The sequence below is a fragment of the Arachis hypogaea genome, chromosome 20 (genome assembly GCF_003086295.3).
Source record: "Arachis hypogaea cultivar Tifrunner chromosome 20, arahy.Tifrunner.gnm2.J5K5, whole genome shotgun sequence".
Taxonomy (NCBI): domain Eukaryota; kingdom Viridiplantae; phylum Streptophyta; class Magnoliopsida; order Fabales; family Fabaceae; genus Arachis; species Arachis hypogaea.
The window spans coordinates 3,105,069-3,126,473 of NC_092055.1; the positions used below are offsets into that span (position 1 = coordinate 3,105,069).

General features: G+C 23.9%; 1 protein-coding gene across 1 annotated transcript; it reads left to right on the forward strand.

The window, feature by feature from the left end:
• Positions 1–17,790: 17,790 nt before the first annotated feature.
• LOC112783566 (uncharacterized) lies at positions 17,791–20,157 on the forward strand. Its single transcript, XM_072230136.1, has 2 exons — positions 17,791–18,668; positions 18,729–20,157. Exons 1-2 carry the CDS (start codon positions 17,791–17,793, stop codon positions 20,155–20,157), a joined length of 2,307 nt encoding a protein of 768 aa, XP_072086237.1.
• The last annotated feature ends 1,248 nt before the right edge of the window (positions 20,158–21,405 follow it).

The window sequence follows — 21,405 nt, forward strand, 5'->3', positions numbered from 1 at the left end:
AAAATAAAAAAAAAATTATTAACTAAACAATTGATATATATATATATACGGAAATTAGTATGATTTATAAATATTATTACGCATATGATGGTATTAATGGAATAACAAAATCAGTATAATTATTGTAGGCTAAAAAAATTATTTATAATAGAAAAATAAAAAATATTTAATATATGTGACTTAATATATGTGTACTTAAATAAGGAAATATTTAAAATTATTTAAACAAAATAAATAAATATATCCTACGAATAAAAAAATCATTGACCAATCGATTAATATATACTGGTAGTATAAATAAAAAACTATTAAATAAAAAAGAAATAGTATGTTTTCAATTTTGGGAATAAAACGTAAATAATTATAATATAATAATTTGTTTAATTATTAATATTTATAATTGTTATTTTAAATCATAAATTTAGATAAAAAAAGTAGATTAACAAAAACGATTAATAACTATATTAGAGTTGATATACATAACACTAGATTAAGAAAAAATAAACGCAATTACTACAATTTAAATTAATTTTAATAAAATAATTTAAAATTATAATTTCAAACTTATTATGTGCATAGTACGAATTATTGAAAGATTTATTATCATGTACATGGCACGGATTATTAAACAATTTCTCATGTGTTTTTTTCCTAAAATAAAAATATTATTTTTACTTATAATTATTATTCTTTATCAACTCTTTCATTTAAACACTAATATTATTTACTAATTTTTTTATTTTTATTCCTCACATTTATTAAAAATTCCTTTTCAATAATTTAGGTATTAATTGTGTTATTTAATTAACTTATTTTAGGTATTTACTTATTAAAATTTTAGGTATTAATTATACCTCAATTACAGTATTAAGACTTTGAACATAATTTTAATTTAATTTTGGACAATATCAAAAACAAATATATATATATATATATATATATGATATTTTAGGTATTAATTATTATTATCTATTAACTTATTTTAGGTTTTTAATTATTACCATGTTAAGCCTTTAGACATAATTTCAATTTAATTTTAGACAATGTAAGAAGTAAATATATATATAATATTAAATTAGAAGAGTAGATTTTAATTTTATATAAAATAATATAATAGATATAGAGTATAAATAAATTTACTTGACAAATATAATTATTTATAGTGTGATATTTTATTACGATAACATATCTTTGTGCATTGACTCCCTATATAGCATTAATATATATATAGTTTGTTATTTTTTCATTACATGACATATTTACTATCTACTTCTACTTAATATATTAAAATTAGGTTTTCCCCCAACTAATTAAGGTGACATGTCGATCTCTCATGACTCAATTTTCTCTCCAAAATGAACTTTCATATTCTCTATTCTAAATTATTTTATAAAAAATATATATTTTATAATTATATTATAATTAATATTTAATGAATAATACATAATTATACTAATTTAGAAACATATTTTTATTTTTAGAAAGTACTATTTCATGTAATTCTAGCACTCTTCTCTTTTCTAAAATTATTTTTAGAAAAATATCTTTATCATAATTATATTACAATTAGCATTTAATGAATAATGCATGATTATACTAATTTAGAAAAATATCTTTATTTTTAGAAAGTACTATTCTCATGTAATTAAAGCACTCTTCTCTCTTCTAAAATTATTTTTAGAAAAATATCTTTATCATAATTATATTACAATTAGCATTTAATGAATAATGCATGATTATACTAATTTAGGAAAATATCTTTATTTTTAGAAAGTACTATTCTCATGTAATGAAAGCACTATTCTCTTTTCTAAAATTATTTTTAAAAAAATATCTTTATTATAATTATATTACCATTAGCATTTAATGAATAATACATGATTATACCAATTTAAAAAAATATATTTATTATAATTATATAAAATAATATACTTAATATACTAAAATTGGATTTCCCCCCAACTAATGAAAGTAAGGTGTCAATTTCTCATGAATTTATTTTCTTTTCAAAATAAAGGCACTATTCTCTCTTCTAAATTTATTTTAAAAAATATCTTTACTAGAATTATATTACAATTAGCATTTAATGAATAATGCATAATTATACTGATTTAAAAATATCTTAATTATAATTATATAAAAAGTGAAACATAAATTTATAATTCTAATTGCTATAAATATGATACTAACGTTCATAGTGGTAAATTGATATTGCAATAATTAATTTCTATAATTATTTTTGTACTACTAAAGGCTATATATAGTATTTCTTTGTGGTTAGTGAATCTAAATCTAAGAATCAAAGCATTTTTTTCTAATCTGTTATTCTTTTTTTATTGGGCAATTGTTTCTAAGGAGTTTTGTAGGTCAAGTTTAAGTTACATCCCCTCTACGTTTTCTACGTTTGTCCAAAAATATTCGAAGTGGAGCATATAATGAGATCGAATTTTCTCAATTTAGGTTTAATTTTGAAAATTTCGTGCCAACCTTGAAGATGCAATTCAAATATTGGTACTATATTTAAATTTTGTTCTCTTAAGATTTTTGTATTAAAAATAATTTTATAAAAGTCTCTTCTAATTTGACAATTTTAACAAGAAGATAGTCTGAATTTGTACCGATTCTAAGTATTCGATCTCATGATATTATTTCGGTTGGTTATTACGAGAATGACTCTAATCTATACGTATCTAAGGATTAGAATAGATTAAATATTATTTAAATAATTTAGTTCTAATATTGGTAGTTGATTAAATTAGTTTTAGAGAAATTTAAATTGTTGTCTCAATTTATATATTATGACTATTCTTTATGGATATGTTATTTTTAAACTTTTTAATAAGATTTTTTTAAAGTTTATTTTCTTTTTTGATATATGTATCACTTTTTTTTGTATTTCAGATTAGTAATGCAATTATTAAGAGAAATGTAATTCATCAATAAATTAGAATGATTAAAAGTTCAATTAAGATTAACTAACATCTGTTTTGGACACAAGATTGATTAATTAAGATTAAGGCGTGAAAAAGGAAAAAAAGAGTCACAATACGTGATTTTGCTTTCTTGCTAATATATAAAAATACACAAAAAAAAAATTAAAATATCACCATTTAAAAAAATTGTTAATCATACGTATGAAAAGGGATTAGAAAATATGCATGGATATAAAAAAAATTATTACTCGATTGTAGAATAAAAATAATCATATATATAAAAAAATAATCATAACAAAAAAAATAATTAGCATATGTGACTTAAATTTTTATATGTACAATATATATATATATATATATAAAATTATTAACAAAATTAATATATATGTATAGATAAATAAAGAAATTATTATAATTTATAAAAATTACACATACGATGACAAATAATAAAGAATAAAAAAATTATTGAATGATTGTAGACTCAAAAAAAATTAATTATGATAAAAAATTAATTAATATATACGATTTAAATATATTTACATACAATTAATATATATATATATATATATATATATATATATATATATATATATATATATATAAACTACGTAAAGAAGTATTTAGAATTATTTAAAACAATAAATATATTCTAAAAATAAAAAAATTATTAACTAAACAATTGATATATATATATATATATATATATATATATATATATATATATATATAAATTCGAAAATTAGTATGATTTATAAATATTATTACGCATATGATGGTATTAATGGAATAACAAAATCAGTATAATTATTGTAGGCTAAAAAATTATTTATAATAGAAAAATAAAAAAATATTTAATATATGTGACTTAATATATGTGTATTTAAATAAGAAAAAATTTAAAATTTTTTAAATAAAATAAATAAATATATCCTACGAATAAAAAAACTATTGACTAATCGATTAATATATACTGGTAGTATAAATAAAAAATCATTAAATAAAAAAGAAATAGTATTTTTTCAATTTGGGGAATAAAACATAAATAATTATAATATAATAATTTGTTTAATTATTAATATTTATAATTGTTATTTTAAATCATAAATTTAGAGAAAAAAAAAGTAGATTAACAGAAACGATTAATAACTATATTAGAGTTGATATACATAACACTACATTAAGAAAAAATAAATGCAATTACTACAATTTAAATTAATTTTAATAAAATAATTTAAAATTATAATTTCAAACTTATCACGTGTATAGTACGAATTATTGAACAATTTATTATCATGTACATGGCAAGGATTATTAAACAATTTCTCATGTGTTTTTTTTTCTAAAATAAAAATACTATTTTTACTTATAATTATTATTCTTTATCAACTCTTTCATTTAAACACTAATATTATTTACTATTTTTTTTTATTTTTATTCCTCACATTTATTAAAAATTCCTTTTCAATAATTTAGGTATTAATTGTTGTTATTTAATTAACTTATTTTAGGTATTTACTTATTAAAATTTTAGGTATTAATTATACCTCAATTACAGTATTAAGACTTTGAAAATAGTTTCAATTTAATTTTGGACAATATCAAATATATATATATATATATATATATATATATATATATATATATGATATTTTAGGTATTAATTATTATTATCTATTAACTTATTTTAGGTTTTTAATTATTAAAATATTAGATATTAATTATATTCTGTTTTCCATGTTAAGCCTTTAGACATAATTCTAATTTAATTTTAGACAATGTAAGAAGTAAATATATAAATATAATATGAAATTAGAAGAGTAGATTTTAATTTTACATAAAATAATATAATAGATATAGAGTATAAATAAATTTACTTGACAAATATAATTATTCATAGTGTGATATTTTATTACGATAACATATCTTTGTGCATTGACTCCCTATATATATATATATTGTTATTTTTTCATTACATGACATATTTACTATCTACTTCTACTTAATATTCTAAAACTGGGTTTTTCCCTAACTAATTAAGGTGACGTGTCGATCTCTCATGACTCAATTTTCTCTTCAAAATGAACTTTCCTATTATCTATTCTAAATTATTTTATATAAAATATATTTATTATAATTATATTATAATTAATATTTAATGAATAATACATAATTATACTAATTTAGGAACATATTTTTATTTTTAGAAAGTACTATTTTCATGTAATTAAAGCACTCTTCTCTCTTCTAAAATTATTTTTAGAAAAATATCTTTATCATAATTATATTACAATTAGTATTTAATGAATAATGCATGATTATACTAATTTAGAAAAATATCTTTATTTTTAGAAAATACTATTCTCGTGTAATGAATGCACTATTCTCTTTTCTAAAAATATCTTTATTATAATTATATAACCATTAGCATTTAATGAATAATGCATGATTATACCAATTTAGAAAAATATATTTATTATAATTATATAAAATAATCTACTTAATATACTAAAATTGAATTTTCCTCCAACTAATAAAAGTAAGGTCTCAATTTCTCATGAATTTATTTTCTTTTCAAAATAAAGGCACTATTCTCTCTTCTAAATTTATTTTAAAAAATATCTGTACTAGAATTATATTACAATTAGCATTTAATGAATAATGCATAATTATTATGATTTAAAAAATATCTTAATTATAATTATATAAAAAGTAAAACATACATTTATAATTCTAATTGCTATAAATATGATACTAACGTTCATAGTGGTAAATTGATATTGCAATAATTAATTTCTATAAATTTTTTGTATTACTAAACGCTATATATAGTGTTTCTTTGTGGTTAGTGAGTCTAAATCTAAGAATCAAAGCATTTTTTTCTAATCTGTTATTCTTTTTTGATTGGGCAATTGTTTTTAAGGAGCTTTGTAGGTCAAGTTCAAGTCACATCCCCTCTATGTTTTCTATGTTTGTCAAAAAATATTCGAAGTAGAGCATATAATGAGATCGAATTTCCTCAATTTAGGTTCAATTTTGAAAAATTCGTGCCAACTTTGAAGATGCAATTCAAAAATTGGTACTATATTTAAATTTTTTTCTCTTAAGCTTTTTGTATTAAAAATAATTTTATAAAAGTCTCTTCTAATTTGACAATTTTAACAAGAAGATAGTCTGAATTTGTACCGATTTCGATCTTATGATGTTATTTCGGTTGGTTGTTACGAGAATGACTCTAATCTATACGTATCTAAGGATTAGAATAGATTAAATATTATTTAAATAATTTAATTCTAATATTGGTAGTTGATTAAATTAGTTTTAGAGAAATTTAAATTATTGTCTCAATTTATATATTATGACTATTCTTTATAGATATGTTATTTTTAAACTTTTTAATATGATTTTTTTAAAGTTTATTTTCTTTTTTGATATATGTATCACCTTTTTTTTTATTTCAGATTCGTAATGCAATTATTAAGAGAAATGTAATTCATCAATAAATTAGAATGATTAAAAGTTCAATTAAGATTAACTAACATCTGTTTTGGATACAAGATTGGTTAATTAAGATTAAGGTGTGAAAAAAGAAAAAGAGTCACAATACATGATTTTGCTTTCTTGCTAATATATAAAAATACGTGAAAGAAAAAATTAAAATATTACCATTTAAAAAAAATTGTTGATCATACATATGAAAAGGAATTGAAAAATATACATAGATATAAAAAATAAAAAATTATTACTCAATTGTAGAATAAAAAATAATCATATATATATATATATATATATAAACTACATAAAGAAGTATTTAGAATTATTTAAAACAATAAATATATTATAAAAATAAAAAAATTATTAACTAAACAATTTATATAAATACGGAAATTAGTATGATTTATGAATATTATTACGCATATGATGGTATTAATGAAATAACAAAATCAGTATAATTATTGTAGGCTAAAAAAATTATTTATAATAAAAAACTCAAAAAATAATTAATATATGTGACTTAATATATGTGTACTTAAATAAGAAAAGATTTAAAATTATTTAAACAAAATAAATAAATATATCCTACAAATAAAAAAACTATTGACTAATCGATTAATATATGCTGGTAGTATAAATAAAAAACTATTAAATAAAAAAATAGTATATTTTCAATTTTGAAAATAAAACGTAAATAATTATAATATAATAATTTATTTAATTATTAATATTTATAATTGTTATTTTAAATCATAAATTAAAAAAAAATTAGATTAACAAAAACGATTAATAACTATATTAGAGTTGATACACATAACACTAGATTAAGAAAAAATAAACGCAATTACTACAATTTAAATTAATTTTAATAAAATAATTTAAAATTATAATTTTAAACTTATCACGTGCATAGTACGAATTATTGAACAATTTATTATCATGTACATGGCACGGATTATTAAACAATTTTTCATGTGTTTTTTTTTTCAAAATAAAAATACTATTTTTACTTATAATTATTATTTTTTATCAACTCTTTCATTTAAACACTAATATTATTTATTAATTTTTTTTATTTTTATTCCTCACATTTATTGAAAATTTCTTTTTAATAATTTAGGTATTAATTATTGTTATTTAATTAACTTATTTTAGGTATTAATTATACCTCAATTACGGTATTAAGACTTTGAACATAATTTCAATTTAATTTTGGACAATATCAAAAATAAATAAATAAATATATATATATATATATATATATATATATATATATGATATTTTAGGTATTAATTATTATTATCTATTAACTTATTTTAGGTTTTTAATTATTAAAATATTAGATATTAATTATATTCTGTTTACTATGTTAAGTCTTTAGACATAATCCCAATTTAATTTTAGACAATGTAAGAAGAAAATATATATATAATATTAAATTAGAAGAGTAAATTTTAATTTTATATAAAATAATATAATAGATATAGAGTATAAATAAATTTACTTGACAAATATAATTATTCATAGTGTGATATTTTATTACGATAATATATCTTTGTGTATTTGGCTCCCTATATAGCAATAATATATATATATATATATATATATATATATATATATATATATATATATATATATATATATATATATATAGTTTGTTATTTTTTCATTACATGACATATTTATTATTATATTTCAAATTTAGAGTTTTTTTATCTAACATTGCAGTGAAAGAATAACAAGCAAAAAAAAAATTAAAAAAAAAACCATGGGAACATTCTAAACATGATTATCGCTAATCTTTTTTTCTTTAGTTTTCAAATATATTATTTATTTTATTTATTTAGAGTAATAACTAAATTTATTATAACTATAGTAAAATTATCTTTAAACTATTAGTATTATTAGTAAATTTTTAAAATTATTGGCATATTATTAGTATATATAATAAGCAATAAATTTTCTTTCATGTTTATTATTTAAAAAATTTATAATTTTCACATAGTCTTTATTCTATTTTTTTCCATACCTAATGACTATTTACTACGATTCTGTTAATAGTATCACCTATAGTAGATTATACGAAGAGAAAGTATGAAAAATAAAGACAAGAATTATAAGGTTATAAAAAGTTTCATTCAAGTTTGACAAGAGTAAGACAGTTTACATAGAAATAGTTCTAATAGATGATAAGATTAATTGATTCATTTACTAAATTTTTTCAAGTAATGCTAAGTTCAATTTATAAATAGAGTTTAATTTTGATGCACTGACAGTGTAAAGCATTTTACATAGTCGTGCAATCACATCCGTTCTTTTGGATGACCATTCACACGGTCAATGTGAAATGTATTTATTTTTATTGATGTGTCATTACGTAATTGGATACACGTGTAAAACTACTTTACACTGCAGTGTATCAAAATTAAATTCTTATAAATATTTGTAGTTCATATTTTAAGTTAATTTTATAAGTACACCATTTCACAAGTCAAATACAATTCTTTTTAATAGCTTTGTAAATGCTAATAGATTTTATATTTAATTTATTTTGCAATACGATAAAATTCATTGTTCAATCAAGTCAAAGAAATTCTTTTTAATAGCTTTGTAAATGCTAATAGCTTTTATATTTAATTTGTTTTACAATATGATAAAATTCATTGTTTAATCAAGAATTATTTGACAAAAATATTTGAGAATGAATTGGTAGAAAGGAAAGTCTATGTCTTCTCAAATTTTGAGATCGAGAAATCAAGCGGAATATATCTTCTGACTGTACACACGTGCAAAATATCTTTTGAGACGGAGTCAAGTATAGTACATTTGGTCGATGATCGTAAAATTCTGGATAATCATTTTAATTTGCTTGCTCATGCTGATATATTGAAACAAACAAATGAACGATTCTACTTATTTGGTACGTAATTAATTTATATTAACCCACACAAAATTATTTTTCTTTTGATTTTAAGTTTTACCAAAAAATTGTATAATAGCATTATTTTATTGATAACAAAAATTTTAATAGTTTATTTATGAAAATATTTGAAATTGTATTGTGACTTTTTTTAAAGGTATATCCTTTTATTAATATACTATTGTTAGTTTTATCGTTTAATATAAAATAAATCAGTAAATTCTTTTTATTTTATTCACGTTCGAAGTTATAATTTCTTATATTATTCACTCATTTGTCCTTAATTTGGTACTTTTAATTCAATTTTTTTGTTCAATTAGATGTTATTAGATTCTTGACTAGAAAAGAAAAACTCATATCATGGTCAAAAATAAAGAGAAGTGACCAGTACATTGTGATTGATCTTCATGATTTGCAGTATGTAAAATTTTAATATGAATATTTCTTTAGGTTATAATTATGCGTTGATGTGGTTGAATTTTTTTTTCTTTATATATTACTACTTACTCCCTTAATTCTCGCTTTCATTCAAAAATGAGAAAAAAATAAGATGTACACTATGAGATCAATTTACAATCCAATTACTTGATCATCTATGTGATCACCAAGCAACCGAATACATAATTTATTCTCTAATTTATAAAATTTAACAAAGACATTGGTAAACATATTGGTTTCGCATTTATTTATATATTTTATTTATTTATGTTATATTTGGAATTATATTATATCTATTTTTATCAATATATTTTTAAAAAAAATATCATTAGTGTTAGCACATTATGTATTAAATAAATTAAATGATAGAAACACGTAACTATTTTTTTTTTAGTCAAGATTAAGTAAAATACTGTAATTTAGACTTGCAATATCAACATATTAATAGTAAAATGAAGAAAAAAATGTAATATTATATCAAAAAAAATTTTAAATCATAATTATAATTTATGATTGAAATCATAATTTAAATATTTTAAACGGGATAATTTCATTTAGAGAATTCATAATTTAAACATAATTTTTATACACTTAATAACTACATTCGAGTTAATACATTTAATACTATATTTAAAAAAATACGAACAATGCACATCATATTATTTATTTATTAATTAAATTATTACAATTCAAATTAATTTTAATAGAATAATTTAAAATTATAATTTCAGTTTTATCACGTGCATGGCATGGGTTATTACACTTATTTTATTTGGGATTTAGGGTTTAATAGGTGTCATGCTCAAATATAAATAGTGCCTTTAAGGTTTCGGTCTCTAATATACCAAAGCCACCTCATCAACTCTCTCCCCATCAGAAAAGTTGCAATTCAGCTGCGTAGGAATACAGAAAGTTTTGGTTGAGGAAGATCGAAAGAACCGTACGATTCAAACTCTTTCAATCATAATTCATGTTTATGAATTTAGGTATGTTCTTGTATTCAAGTATTTTATTTTTTAATTATTTAACATAGATAATCTCTGGATTAAGAAATTCTGAAAAAATTTTAACATTGGTTAGATGTGTCTTTGAGTTATATGGATGTGTCTTTATTTTGAGCGGGTATTTAGAGTGGGGTGGAGGTATTTGCAGTTTTGACGAAAATATTGTTTGCAGCTATTGAACGGTCTAAGGAGGGAGTGAGTTGTGTTTTGAGTGGATGTGTCTTTATTTTGGGTGGATGCATCTTTGAGTTATATAGAAGTGTTTTTGTTATTAATTAATTGCTGATGTTTAAAATTGACTTGATTAAAAATTGATTATCTATATTTTTTTGTTATTTATTTATTTGTTTCAGATTGTTAGCATATCATATAAACGATAATTCATTGATTGATGACAGGGAAAAACTACTAAAAGTCTAAAAGTATTGTTGTTTGAAATGAATAAAAAAAGAGAAGAAAAAAAAAAAAGCAGCATACGCTTGCATGGTTTAGAGTTTTCTCTTCCATCATGCTAAGTACTTCAATTTTTTTGGAAAAAAAAATTTAAGTATTCTCTGTACAAATTATGATTCTTGTATTGATATATTAATTGAATAATAAATCGTTAATTAATATTTATAACAATCATTTATTTTATGGTATAAAATATTAGGAAGATATTAAATTTTTAATTTATTTACAGACAACATATATATTAATTATAATCGTCAATTAATCTATTTCATATTAAATAATTTATATAACGGTGATCTCAATTATTATTATTATTATTAAATTAAATAATTTATTATTACTTTTAATTTACATTTAAACAAAAGCAAAATTAAAAATACTATTTTATTAAAATTTTAAGGTTTAATGAATGTCACATTCAAATATAAATAGTAATTCAAAATTTTGATTTTTAATATATCAAAGTCGTCTTTATGTATTTTCATTTTTTATCAGAAGAACTGTGATTTAATTATATTCACAAATTTAAGTTTGTTTTTGCCCTCAAATCTCTTTTTTAATAATTTTATATGAATGGTTTTAAAGTTCAGAAATTAAAAAAAAATTCTAACAATAAATTGAATAGAGAGAATAAATTACTTATTCTATAAACACTTAAGAAGGACTCAATTTTTTAGAATTCTGCTATCATTTAGTTGGAAATAAATAATAAAAGAATTCTTATAACGACAGAAAAAAGAATGTCTAGTTAACTGTTTATATAAAGGATGATTTTAACCAACTTGGGTTGGTCGAGTGATCAGCTTACTCGTCCGCTTAAATAAATGGAGCTCCGATCTGCGACGGATTAGTCCTTAACCTGTCGGGTTGGGGGATACTGTGGGCAACAAAAAAAAATATAAAGGATGATTTTAAAGCAGTATCTGTTTTATATATTAAATTATTAATACACGCGTATAGAAATGTGATTTGTAGCCATCAAATAGTTATCAATGATGGTTTTAATGGTATGAGATTGGTGTGAGATTTCATCCAATGGCTCATTTTTCTTCACCGGTTACATGCTGGTTAGAATTTAACAAAATTACCGTCCCTAGACTTTTTCATATAATAAATAAATTAGATGGGTAGGTCAACTACAAAAAAGTGGATGCATTATTCATAAGCCGAAATACACATATAATTAATTACTAATACGCCCTCGTTTATTAGCTAGCTTTGCTTTGATTTATTTGATGCATGAAGGGCTTGTATTATTAATATGGCTTGCCAAGTGTGGACTTTTTTGGAGGAGGAGGATGGCTTGGTCCAGATGGTGGAATTGGTCCCTTCCTTAGAACAACGAATGCATCTGATGAAGCCCTTAACATGGTAGAAGCTTCACCATTTATTCCCTTATTTTCTTGCTCCATAGAAGTAAATAAGTTTTGCCTGCTTGCTGAGACTCCTTCACCCAGCAACAGCAGTAAGATTATGAAACAACAAAGGGAGTGGATTGTGGCACCTAATTTAGCCATATTACTATTACGACCAAATTTGAGAAGACTGTGTTTAATTACCGTGAAAAACATGATACAAGATATAATCTATTTATAGGTGAGAAACAAAAGATAGGACAAGCAAAATAACATATAAATACTTAATATTTTATCATTAATGATAAGAGATAATATAGTATCATTTTAATAAATATACAAATATTTTAATTAACTACATTAATATGTGATAATTAATTAATTAAGACTATAATCACAAAAGACAAAATTATTTCAATGATAATACTAAAGAGAAAAAAAACCAATTTTTTTTATTAATTTTTTTGTTATCAAACATTTTTGTTACTTCCAATTATCTAATTTAGGGATGTACATGGGTCGGGTGAAATCGGATTTGTTCTTATCCAGATTCTGACTCTAAATATACACCAGATTTAGTTTTTAGATTCTAACTCGATCCTAGATCTAATGAAATCTAAATATTTTCGAGCTAAAATTATATCAGGTCTAAACCGGATGAAAACCAGACCTTTAAAGTTTTAACAATAATTTATAAAAGAAATTATTTATAAAGAAGAAACTTGTTACCGAGAAGTTGATATATCCATATTTGAACTTAAATTTGTTCATAAATTTTAATTTGATGCTTCTTTGATCTATTTTTTAATTCAACAAGTGTAATTAAAAATAAAACAATAGGCTTATAATTAATATAACATAATATTATAATTAATTTAAAATATATATACATATTTTAGTTTTCTTAAAGTGCACATGAATTGGATGAAGTTGGGTTTGCTTTGACCTTGATTCAACCTTAGATAATGACTGAGTCTATTTTTGAGACCCTAAACTCGATAAAATCACACCAAATTAGTCCTTAAAATATTCAAGTCATCAGGCCATATACACCCTTAATCTAACCTTGTCTTGTTTAATATGTTTAATTCAGAATTCGCCTTTGCGTGATTAAATTCTTGAAGGCACAGTTGGCTAGGGAGTTTGATATGAAAGACTTGGGACCAGCAAATAAGATTTTAGGAATATAAATCCACCAAGACAAAAGGGTTAGGAAGATTTGGCTATCGCCAAAGAATTATTTGAAGAAGATCTTGCAACGCTTCAAGATGTAAGAATGTAAGCCAATTTCAACCCCACTTCCTATAAATTTTAAATTATTCTCAAGTATGTGCCCTAGTAGTGAAGCAGAGAGGATGAAAATGTCTCAAGTACCGTATGCATCAGCGGTGGAAAGCCTTTATGTATGCCATGATTTGTACAAGATCAGATATTGTTCAAATAGTTGCAGTAGTAAGTCGATTTATGGCAGATCCGGGTAAAGAGCATTGGAATGTTGTTAATAGGATCCTGAGATATATCAAAGGGACCTCAAATGTTGCATTATGTTTTGGAGGATCAAAATTCATTGTCAATGGATATGTCGATTCAGACTTTGCAGGTAATCTTGATAAATGAAAATCTACTACAGGCTATGTGTTTACATTTGCAAGAGGAGCTATGAGCTGGCTATCTAAATTACAGACTGTTGTAGCTTTATCTACTACAAAAGCTGAATATATGGTAGCTACACAAGCATGTAAGGAAGCTATTTGGATCCAAAGGTTGGTGGAGGAACTCAGGCACAAACAACAGAAGATTCTTGTGTATTGTGACAGTTAGAGTGCCTTGCACATTGCAAGAAATCCTGCTTTTCATTCAAGAACAAAACACATTGTAGTACAATATCACTTTGTTTGGGAAGTAGTAGAAGAAGGAAGTGTTGATATGCAGAAGATTCACACGAAAGATAACCTAGCAGATGTCATGACAAAATCAATCAACACAGAAAAGTTTGAATGTTGTAGATTCTCACATGGCCTATCGAATATATGAGCAGCATGAATTTTAAAAATTTATCAAAATTAGCTTTAAGTGGGAGATTGTGAAATTAGTAAAGCTAATTTTAAAAAATAAATACATAAATAAATAAATAATAACTAAATAAAATGAAAGGTAATAAACAATCCTAGTTTATAACCTTAAAATTTTAATGGTTGAAAAAGAGAAGAATTATATATCTCTAGTTGACGGATGGTTCATATTGAAAAAACTCACCTATAAATTGAGTTTTTCTTTAATTCATTTCAATCAAGTCATCCAACAAGAACAATAGTAACATTGAGTTACATAGAGAGTTTTAACATAGAGAGTTTTATTTCTTTCAGAAGTTTTCTCCTATATATAGAGAGAGGTGTATTCTCCTTTTGTCAAGAGAGAGTGTTATGGTAATCTTCTTGTGATAGAGAGAAGTTATAATTCTCAAAAAAAGTTATTCAGTTATTTTCATATTTTTTACAAATTTTTAATTTTTCATTTCTATATTTTACTGTGTCATTTGTTTGATACCTAATATAAACTATTATAGGAGTACTGCGATTTATGCCTTTTAAGTATTCCATCAAAAACTGCTAGAAGGATGTAGCGGTTTCTTCTCATTAATTATCAATATGTTTATTGTGTTTCATGTAGACAGTTTTTTTTTTTTTTTTTGTAAATCATAAGTTATCAACTTAGAGTAAAAATTTATTTATTTTATACTTTAAAGGTATACATAAATTTTTCACATTAATACATAGCGATATACTAATAATTTAGCCTCCTAAATTACCAAAAATATTTATGTTATTATTTTTTGATAATTTAAAATAATTTTAATATCTTTTATAATTAACTAGGCAGTAATCAATTTTAGAGAATAAAATAAATAATAAAATACTCATGATATCAAGATAAACAATCACTCCAACAGTTGAGTGGTATGCTATTTTGTTATGAATTCCGCTAAGTAATTAACACCCAACCAGCTAAGTAGCTAACTATCAGTCAACTTTAATGGACTATTCGAAAAAAAAAAAAAAACCTAAGACACATCTTAAAATCTTATCTCATTGTAATCTTAATTTCACTTTTCACTTTCACATAACATTCAAAGAATAACTGCACACCCATTCATTCACCTTTCTCTCCCACTTGCAGTCAAGCTGTTGCCAAATAAGATCCATTAACAATATAAATTTTGAAATATAGTAATATTAACTAATAATAAAAAACAGTTAAAATAAAAAATAAGATCCAAATATACAAATATTTATTAATATTTTTTTTTTGAAGTTAGTTCTAGTTTTGTTAGTAATAACAACATTAATTAAAAAAACTTTAATTATAAATATTATAAAAAACTAATTTCATAATTTTATAAGACATGAATTTTTAAATGATTATTTAGTAATATATATAAAAAAATAAAATATTTAATTATATTAACAATAAAAGAATTATTCAATCTATTTAAAATATCAAATTTAAAAGAATAAAATTTTAAATTATATATTATTATTTAAATTACTATATAAATATTTTAATTTATTAGTTAAATAGTTAAAAAATTAATTATACTTTATAATAATAAAATATAATTATAAAATTATTATCATGTTATACATATTTTATCTTCACCAATAAATTTTTTTCAATTCATCACTGGAGATGTGTGTAGTTTTAATAGAAGTATTGTTTGCAGTTATCCGATAGTCCAAGAAAAAAGTGAATTGTGTTTTAAGTGGATGTATCTTTATTTTGAATGCATGTGTTTTTTGAGTTATATAGACGTATCTTTATTATTAATTAATTATTGATGTTTAAAGTTGACTGATTAAAAATTGGTTATCTATATTTTTTTGTTATTTATTTATTTATTTATTTTTAGATTGTTAGCATATCATACAAACGATAATTCATTGATTGATGATAGGGAAAAACTACTAGAAGTATTGTCGTTTGAAGTGAATAAAAAAAGAGAAAAAAAAAGCAGCATACTCTTGCATGGTCTAGAGTTCTCTCTTTCATCGTGTTAAGGCTTAGTTTGGTAAATTTTTATTTTTTAAAAGTAATTTATAAAAGTTAATTTTTAAAAAATAACTTTTTAAAAGTTGTAATATTTATGTTTGATGGCTCAGGATTCGGTGGTCTTAGAACGTTTGGACCATTAAATGGTCTCATAACAAAACATGTTTTTTAAAATTTTTTAATAATTGTTAAATAGTCTTTTTTTAAATTTAATTACAAATTAATCTCATATATTTTATTTAATTATAAAAACGATTTTTTATTTTATAAATAGTTATTTTAACCAAAATCTATCATATTTATTAACAATCAAGAACAAAAACAATAACAAATTAGATCTTCTATTGATCCTAATAAATTTTTTGGCCATTCCAATCGATTAAAATATTAAATTTGATATGTCACGTTCGTGACGAGTCATGAAATCGTGTTTGATTGAAATCCAATCGATTGGACTATCAAACCAATCGACTGAAAATTGCTGGGAAGCAGGCACGGACCCACCTTCATGAATGGGGGGGCACTTGCCCCCAGTGACATTTGATATTTTTAAACCCAAAAAAAAAAAAATATATATATATATATATAATATGCCCCCACTTTAAATTTTAAATGACCCCACTACAAATAAACTAAGCCCAATTATTAAAAGTCTAAGTCCATTTTATCTTTTTATAATTTTGACTATTAGTTAACCTAATTAAATTTAGTCTTCTTCTGTTTTTAAATCCTAGCCGTCACTCATTTATTCTCTTAAACCCTTTTCTTAGTTTCATATTTTCAATCTTCTTTTTCTATTCCTTGTCTAGTGGTCATCTTCTCTTCATCAAAAGGTAAATTTTAAATTCTCTATTTTATTTTATATAGCTCTCTATGACTCTATGTATCTTTCAATTTCATTGTTTCTCTTTTTGATATTTTCAATTGCAAATTTTAATTCAAACAATTATAGTTTAAGTATTAATCTATTTTTTATTCTTTTCATGAATTTATATATTTTATTTTATTCTCAATTTAGTGATCCTTATTATTTATTTGTTTATCTTTCGTTCTATTCTATTATATGTAATTAGATTGCATATAAATTTTTAAAGTGAATTGATCAATTTACTAATTTAGAATATATATTTTTATTTTTAGAAATAGTAATGGAGAAATATTTCAAAAGAAAGCTACCACTAGAATCTGAAGTCACTCCATTAGTCTCTTCTAATAAAAAGTTCTTAGAATTCAATGTGGAAAGTCTGGTAGCTGATCCTGGACAACGACCCAAAATTTCAAATTATGATCCAAATGACAGAGATGAAGTTAGACGAGCTTATTTGCAAAAAGGTCCTTGTCAACCAAGAGAACATGATTTTCCACAAACATATTTTGGAACTTCTCTCCGTAGATTTAATGCTGATTGGTTTGATGAATTTGGCAATTGGTTGGAATATAGTATTTCAAAAGATGCTGTATTTTGTCTTTGTTGCTATCTTATGAAACCTGATGGTGCGAGTGGTGATGCTTTTGTAAAAGAGGGCTTTTCAAATTGGAAAAAGAAGGAGCGATTACAAACACATGTTGGAAATCATGATAGTGCTCATAATCAAGCTCGAAGAAAATGCGAAGCACTCATGAAGCAAAAACAACATATTGAAGTTGTTTTTCAAAAGCATTCAGACCAAGCTAAAAGAGATTACCGAACTCACTTAACAGCAACAATTGAGTGCATTAGGTTCTTATTGCGACAAGGATTGGCCTTTCGTGGTGATGATGAATCGCACAATTCAAATAATCAAGGTAATTTTTTGGAGCTTCTTGACTTTCTTGCTCAACATAATACAGAGATTGATCGTGTTTTCAAAAATGCTCGTGGAAACCTTAAGCTAGTAGCACCTAAAATTCAAAAAGATATTGTTAGAGCTGCTGCAAGTGAAACTACTAAAGTTATTATTGATGATCTTGGAGATGATTTATTTGCTGTTTTAGTTGATGAAGCTCGAGACATCTCTGTTAAAGAGCAAATGGCTGTTTGTTTGCGGTATGTGAACAAAGAAGGGATTGTAATGGAGCGATTTCTTGGCCTTGTCCATGTTTCTAGCACAAATGCGTTGTCATTAAAAGTAGCTTTGGAATCTTTATTAACAAAGCATAATTTAAGTTTAGCAAGAATACGTGGACAAGGTTACGATGGAGCTACTAATATGCAGGGAGAATTTAATGGCTTAAAAAGTTTGATCTTGAAAGAAAATGCTTGTGCTTTTTATGTTCATTGTTTTGCTCACCAACTTCAATTAGCACTTGTGGTTGTTGCAAAGAAACAGGTCGAAATTGCACTACTTTTTAATTTGCTTGCTAGTTTGTGCAATATTGTTGGAGCTTCTTGTAAACGTAAAGACATGCTTCGTGAAAGTCAAATGCAAAAGACAATTGTTGCATTACAAAATGGAGATGTTTCTAGTGGGCGTGGCTTAAATCAAGAAACAACATTGAAAAGGGCAGGTGATACTCGATGGGGCTCACATTATGGTACAATACTTAGCTTGATTTCTATTTTTTCTTCCGTGGTAGAAGTTCTTGAAGTTATTGAGGAAGATGGAAATAATCCTGAACAAAGAGCTGAAGCATGCCAATTATTGAATCATATTCAATCTTTTGAATTTGTATTCAATTTACATTTGATGAAAAGTATATTAGGAGTTACTAATGAGTTGTCTCAAGCTCTACAAAGAAGTGATCAAGACATTATAAATGCTATGACATTGGTTAAAGTGTCCAAGCAACGATTGCAAAGTATAAGAGACGATGGTTGGTCCTCTTTGCTCAACGAAGTTTTACTATTTTGTGATAGTCACAATATTCTTGCTCCAAATATGAATGATATATTTGTAACACAAGGAAGATCAAGGCGCAAAATCCAAAAGGTCTCAAACTTGCATCATTTTCAAGTTGAATTATTTTATCAAGTGATTGATAGACAACTTCAAGAGCTTAACAATCGTTTTACAGAGGTAAATACTGAGCTACTTCTTTGTATAGCTTGTTTGAATCCAAGTGACTCATTTTTTGCATTTGATAAGGAGAAGTTGCTTCGTTTAGCTGAATTTTATCCACATGAATTCTCTTCTACTCAAATTTTGGCACTTGATAGTCAACTTGAGAATTTTATATTGGATATGCGTCTTGATGATCAATTCTCAAATATAAATGGAATCAGTGGACTATCTCAAAAGTTAGTTGAGACAAAAAAGCATATTGTTTATCCATTGGTATTTCTTCTGTTGAAATTAGCTTTGATTCTACCTGTGGCAACAGCATCAGTTGAGAGAACATTTTCTGCTATGAATATCATAAAGAGTCGACTTCGTAATCGAATGGGAGATGAGTGGTTGAATGATTGTTTGGTTACATATATAGAAAGAGAGACATTCAATCAAGTTGATAATGAAACAATTATTCAACATTTTCAAAATATGAAAACAAGAAGAGAAGTACCTTCAAGATTTGAAGCGAAGAAAGTTAGCAGCTAATGTAATTTTTGGTTTTTTTTTGTATTCGAATAATTAATGTGCACTTTTATATTTTTAAATTTAAATTAATATATATTTTGATAATAATGTGTATTATTTTTGCCCCCCCACCATAAATTTTCTGGGTCCGTCACTGCTGGGAAGCATGGTTTTGCATAAATCAATCGATTGGTTATAGTAACCAATCAATTGAACAATGAATTTTATGTGGATTTTATGTAATTCAATCGATTGTTTAGGATTTTCAATCGATTGAATTCTTCAAAACAATCGATTGGTCTCACTATTCAATCGATTGGCTTTGCACGTGACTTCTAAGTCAATCGATTGGTTTGAAAATTCAATCGATTGGAAAGTGATCTAAATATGTTTTTTTCGGCTTTCAATCGATTGGTATTTTAATCCAATCGATTGAAATTTCAAATTCGCTATATATTAAACCCAAACCATGCATATTGAATTAGAAGTAACGTTTTAAAAGATTCGAACCCCCATTTCTGCACCGCTCTCTTCTTTCATCGAACAAGAAAGCTTCATCTTCTTCTCTCTTCTTCTTCTCCAATCTCACCAACATCCACTCCGTCCTACATACGTATTATTAATCCTCATCCAATTCCTTACAAAACCCACCAAATCAATATCCCCAAAATGGACAGAACTAAAAACACCAAAAGAGCCAGGATTGAGGGAGAAAGCTCTGCTTCCGCCAGACTAGTTGCTTCATCACATTACATGGCAAGGTGGCTGCCGTCTCGAAGGGCACTGAAAAACTATGTGGAGAAGTTCGAGTCAAGGCCAATTGTTCCTCCCAGGTACATAACAGCCGAGTTCATTCATGGTAGACATTATAACTTGGTCTGAAATGCTTTGCAAACACAGCACTTAACCGATTTTGTACAAACTAGGCTTGATTATTACCCGAACTTGGTTAGGGCTGTTTATAGTACTTTAAATTATGTTGTTCCTGAACCTGATGAAGAGGGTGAGGAGGTAATGCCGCTGATTGAGTTTGATTTAGGGTCAGTATTATAGAGTTATTTTGCAAGAACTAGCTGAACAATGGAATTTAGTTTATCATGGGGCAAAATTTACTGGAGGTATTGGGGAAGATGAGGAATAGGGTGAATATAATAGGATCGTTGGTTTGCAGAATCTACAGTATGAGAATCCACAAATGGATGTTAGAGGTAATATAAGTTGCAGTGGGTTGGGTAACGAGCAGCGTATATTGATGTATTTGTTTTCATA

Coding starts and splice junctions, on each gene's coding strand:
- LOC112783566 (XM_072230136.1), top strand. CDS start 17,791: ATGGAGAAATATTTCAAAAGAAAGCTACCACTAGAATCTGAAGTCACT. Junction 18,669..18,728: donor CAAATGGCTGTTTGTTTGCG/GTATGTGAACAA, acceptor CCATGTTTCTAG/CACAAATGCGTTGTCATTAA.